The 5,499-nt window shown below is 40.6% G+C and overlaps 1 protein-coding gene across 2 annotated transcripts in view; it reads left to right on the top strand.

Annotated features, from left to right (window-relative positions):
• The first annotated feature begins 1,728 nt into the window (after positions 1-1,728).
• The window catches only part of LOC111499280 (UDP-D-xylose:L-fucose alpha-1,3-D-xylosyltransferase MGP4-like), a 6,307-nt gene continuing 2,536 nt past the window's right edge, over positions 1,729-5,499 (top strand). Inside the window, exons 1-4 of one of the 2 annotated variants that reach the window (XM_023150834.1) lie at positions 1,729-1,866; positions 1,962-2,695; positions 3,352-3,513; positions 3,915-4,130. In XM_023150834.1, the coding sequence (XP_023006602.1) occupies positions 2,216-2,695; positions 3,352-3,513; positions 3,915-4,130 (858 nt within the window). In that variant the 5' untranslated portion in view covers positions 1,729-1,866; positions 1,962-2,215. The remainder of the gene's footprint in view (positions 1,867-1,961; positions 2,696-3,351; positions 3,514-3,914; positions 4,131-5,499) is intronic. The other variant, XM_023150833.1, reaches the window with a different exon arrangement.

Genomic DNA, 5,499 nt, shown 5'->3' on the forward strand with positions numbered 1-5,499 from the left:
ACACCACGAACTGCGGATTCGACGCTGGATGCCGATCACGATGATGATATGGTGGCTAGGTACCGGAGGATGGACGACCTAGTGGGAGGAGGTGAACCACCTAGACTGGCAGCGCGCGAGCTCGAAGAAGTGGTCGAACTGCATGCCATCAGTGCAGATGAACCGAACACCTTGGCCGAAGCAGAAAGGAACACGTGCTGGCTGAAGGCAATGCAGGAGGAGATGACATCCATCACCGAGAACCAGACGTGGAGTCTGGAGGATATGCCACCGGGACACCGAACCATAGGGGCTCAAATGGGTCTTCAAACTGAAGCGCAACGAAAAAGGAGAAGTTGTGAAGCACAAGGCCCGGCTGGTGGCGAAGGGCTACGTCCAGAAGCAAGGAGTGGACTTCGAAGAGGTATTTGCGCCGGTGGCAAGGTTAGAATCCGTCCGTGTTTTGTTGGCAATTGCGGCACATTGCTCTTGGGAGGTTCACCATATGGACGTGAAGTCTGCTTTCCTTAACGGAGAGCTGAAGGAGACCGTCTACGTCTGACAACCACTTGGCTTCCTGGACAACGACAACCTCGGTAAGGTACTGTGCCTGCACAAGGCAATCTACGGGCTTCGACAAGCCCCACGAACCTGGAACGCGAAGCTCGACAGTACCCTACTGTCACTAAAGTTCAAGCGTTGTGCCTCTGAGCATGACATGTACACGCATGGCCATGGCAAGCAGCGACTGATCGTGGGAGTGTACGTCGACGACCTCATAATCACTGGAGGCGACGTGGAAGTCCTTGGAAGGTTCAAGAAGGAGATGTCAAAAATCTTCGAGAGGAGCGATCTTGGCGTGCTCAGCTACTACCTCGACATCGAAGTGCAACATAATTCTACCAGCATCTCCATCTGCCAAAATGCATACGCGAAAAAGCTGTTGGACACAACTGGGCTTGCAGACAGTAATCCTACAAGGACGCCAATGGAGGCCTGGATATGTGAGTAGGTTTATGGAAGCACCTAGGGAGGAGCATCTAGTGGCTGTCAAGCGCATCCTACGTTATGTTGCCGGAACCAGAGGCTGGAGTGTAAGATACTGCGCAAGGAGAGGAAAGGAGAAACTCAAGTTGGTCAGCTACAGTGATAGTAACATGGCCGTTGACGTTGATGATCGTAAGAACACCAGCGGAATGATCTACTTTCTCTCAGGCGGCGCGATCTGCTGGCAATCAACAAAACAAAAGGTAGTTGCTTTGTCTTCCTGCGAAGCAGAATACATCACGGCTTTGATGGTAACAACACAGGGGGTCTGGCTTGCGCGACTAATGCAAGAACTCATTGGGAGAGAAAGCGATCCACCAATACTATACGTGTGGACAACAAAGCTACGATCTCCCTGATCAAAAATCCAGTTTTGCACGACCGAAGCAAACACATAGAAATCAGATTCCACTACATTTTGAGGATGTGTAGATCGAGGGCTCATCAAGATTGATTTCATCCGAACAGAGGAACAAGGAAACATTTTCATCAAATCCCTGGCGCGGGTAAAATTTGAAGGTCTGCGGTTAGAGATCGAAATTCAATAATAAGTTAGATACCACACTAATAGGAGATTATGCAATAAAAGCTATGGTAGTCCTTAAATTTAGTTAAGTTATAAATAAAAGCTATGGTTCTTGTTTTGAACTTTCAAAGTTCTGAATTCACGGTAGCGTCAATTTTGCCGGATGAAAACATGCAAATCTCTTTCCGCTAATTTTTCTTCGAAGAGATTTTACTTCAGTTTGTTTTTGGTCGAAGTTTTTTGCCATAAATCAACAGATCATACTCCCTTCCGGTCCTTCAACAACTCCCAGAGCCTCGATTTCTGGCGACAAGGTAATTCTCTCAGAAATATTGATTTATAGTTCATTTTCTTTTCGTTATTTTTTGTTTATGAATTCATATTCTGAATCATGCTCAACCAATTTCAGATCACATTGTTGAATTGGAATGCATCCGTTGCATTCTCCTATTGTTAAAAATTCAGCTGATCTGCGTGCCATTGCCAATGGTGTTGATCTGATTATAGGCACTGAAAGTGTGGCATCTCGTAGCAGTCATTTTTTAATTGGTTTCTTAACCTCGAATCTAGCATTGGGAGTTCTGATTTTGCAATTTGTTTCTTGAACGAATGATTCGTGGGTAGTTCTCATCTTCCTCGTTCTGTGATTTTTCATGCACGAAAATGTCGTCCATCTTGCACCAAAGATCCACTTACAGCTCACTTGAAAATCCGTACCCTCTTTCTCCTCGTTCTTCCTCGAGTTCTGAGAGGTCGTTTTCCATATTCAGCCCTATGAACCTGCTTGCTCTGCTTTCTCTTGTTGTGATTCTTGGAGTCTTCTTGCCATGGATGAATATACAAGAGACTATTTTCTCAAGCTCAAAGATCTCAAACACGAAATGGCGAGATTACTCGTTGGCTGAAGCTGCATCGTTCGTTGCGCGGAATGGGACGGTGATTGTTTGCGCTGTGAGCCAACCTTACTTACCCTTTCTCAATAATTGGTTGATTAGTGTTACTCGGCAGAAGCACCATGAGAAAGTTCTTGTTATTGCTGAGGACTATGCAACACTCTATAAGGTGAATGAACGGTGGCCAGGGCATGCCGTGCTCGTCCCACCAGTTCCTGATGCTCAAACAGCTCATAAATTTGGTTCTCAGGTGTGGTTAGTTGACTGTTAAATTTCATTGTTATCGGTTTAGATTTATTCTTTCTGTTTGAAATGATAAATTTGATTGCTTATATAAACATATTGTTGTTGTTTGTTGCTTCTCTGTTAATTAACTCATCCCATTTAACATTGCCCGTGCAAAGGCTTTTTGTTAATGCAGCACTAGTCATAAACATTTTCATACTTGGATGTGTTTTCGAAACTTAATCTTGTTGCATAATTTTCATATCCGGTCTTAGAAATACAATTATCGTTAGAGCTACTCGAGGACATTCATATTATGCCTTCAATTACAATTGACATTAATTGACGTCGCTCTCGTTCTGATATTTACTACTTGAAGTACATAAGCCTCGATTGTATTTCTCCTTCCCACATTTACTAATTTGACTCTCAAGTCATCAGCATGATCTCTCTCTTTGCTCTCTTTTGTATGAAGCATTTTATAGAACTCAAGAAACTTTTTATTGACGTGTTCTTAGGCCGTTGAGCATGTTCACTCACTTTGCTTGCCATAACCCCCCTTTTCCTTTCTCCTTCTAATTTAATTTTTCCCTTCTCATGCTCAGGCCTCAGGCATATATGATTATCCTTAGCCAAATTCACTGCCTACATGAAATGAAAACGCTTGCCTTCACATTTCAGGGATTCTTCAACTTCACATCTCGAAGACCACAACACCTACTGCACATTTTGGATCTTGGTTATAATGTTATGTACAATGATGTTGATATGGTATGGCTGGCTGATCCATTTCCTTATCTGCAAGGGAATCATGATGTGTACTTCACAGATGACATGGCTGCAGTATGTACAATAACTTCCAACCCTCACCCCCCCTCTCCGGGTGCAATGTTTGTGGAAATGGATTGCTTACAGTTTCCTTGCATATAAACTCTAATTTATTATCTTTTATTCTTTGAGTAAGAAGCAAATGCTCATATAAGTTTGGGAAATTTAAATGAAAAATGTTGGAGAATTTTAGCTTCTTAGTTAAAAATTTGTATGTTTACTCATTTCTTTGATCATTCTATCAATTTGACTGGAACATGTGGTACTTATAGATGTCTTGCTTAATATTATGGGAACTTGAAAAGCATGGTGACACTAAACTCGCATCTTAACATTTGATGAAAAGTGCTTGTATCCTTGTTCATTAACATACACTAAACTCACTCCTTTCTGAATTTGTTCTCACCTCGTAACAGGTAAAGCCTCTGCGCCACACTCATGATTTGCCACCTCCAGGGAAAAAGGGCCGCACTTACATATGCAGCTGCATGATTTTCCTACGCCCCACCGATAAAGCAAAACTGGTCATGAGGAAGTGGATTGAGGAACTTAAAGCTCAGCCATGGTCCAAAGCAAAGAAAGCAAATGATCAACCTGCTTTCAACTGGGCACTAAATAAAACTGCTGGAGAGGTTTGTTTTTCTAGTCTTGTAGTTCTCACTATCTCATATTAATTGAGTTGCTAGGATCCCATATGGTAATGATTAAGTTTAAAAAAAAGGAAAAAAAGAACATCGAAAGGAGCAAAAAATTATGCCATGCAGGTACAAGAAAGGAAAATGTATACGAAATTTATCAAAAGATTGTATTTTTTTTCTGGGTAACAAAACTTTTCATTAACATAGCGAAAGGTTACAAAGTATGATACTTACAATAGAGTATGAAGGAAAGATTTTGCTCCATCATCGAAGATACTATTGCCTTTTCAAGCCAAAGATGCCAAAAGAATGTTTTACTGAATTGGAGCCAAAAGACTATTTTTTCCCTTCTAAAAGGTGGCCCAAAAATATAGCATAGAAAGAGCTTGTTGATATCTAGTGGAGACGCCTCCTGTCAATTGTAAGCTAAGAGAATGAAACTCAGAAATTACCAGCAAAAGAACAGTTCAAAGGATATGGCCTTGGAGCTTTGCATCTTTCTTGCAAAGGGAAAAAAAAAAAAAAAAAAAAAAAACCAGAGAAAGGGAGTAGCATGTAGAAAGCCTCTTTTTATCGCATCGTTATAGGTTATGCTTTCATAACTGAGCTCCCACAAGAAGAAAACCCAACTTTCTAGGGTATTAGCCATACCACATTAATTTATATCGGGGGATTCTCCACGATAATATTTTTGACAATGTCCATAAAGAGTGAAATGCACTGTGAAAAGACGAGATGATTCCAGTGGCCTACCATCTTGTTGGGGCTATACGAAGGATGAGAGAGTTGGAGAGTAAGTTAGAAAGCTGAGTCTCATTCCTGAATTTAAGCTTCCAAATAGAGTCTTCTAAAGCCAAGTCCCATATGTTTGCCTTGTAGTTTTTAAAAATTAAGCTTTTTAATTTACAATTCCTGTTGCTCTTAATCTTTCACCTTTTAACAATACTTTTTTGGTCTTAATTTTTCACCTTGTAACAATACTTGTCTACATAATATAAGTTTTTGAACTCCTTCATGTCACTCTTCAAATTTTGTTTTTTTATCTGCCTCTAAGATCTTCACATTCTTCAAATTGGCCCTGGAAATCCATCTCAAAAACTTTCAAAGACGACTAAAGTTGCAGTCAGAACTGATAGAGTCATAGAGATACAATTTTTTGTCATTAGACATCACTTATCTTTAATGCTCTTTGTTGGTGTAAATGTCAACACCACCCTTTTAACAATTATAGTCTTTCTTCTTTAGTTTCTAATGGATGATCTTTCATGTAATACACCTTTTTCTGGTTGGGGTCGATTAACTCCCTCAATTTTATTTCTCAATGAAATTTGTTTCTCTCAAAAAAAAAAAAAAAAAAAAAAAA

This window comes from Cucurbita maxima, unplaced genomic scaffold, assembly GCF_002738345.1.
Source record: "Cucurbita maxima cultivar Rimu unplaced genomic scaffold, Cmax_1.0 Cma_Scf00026, whole genome shotgun sequence".
Lineage (NCBI taxonomy): Eukaryota > Viridiplantae > Streptophyta > Magnoliopsida > Cucurbitales > Cucurbitaceae > Cucurbita > Cucurbita maxima.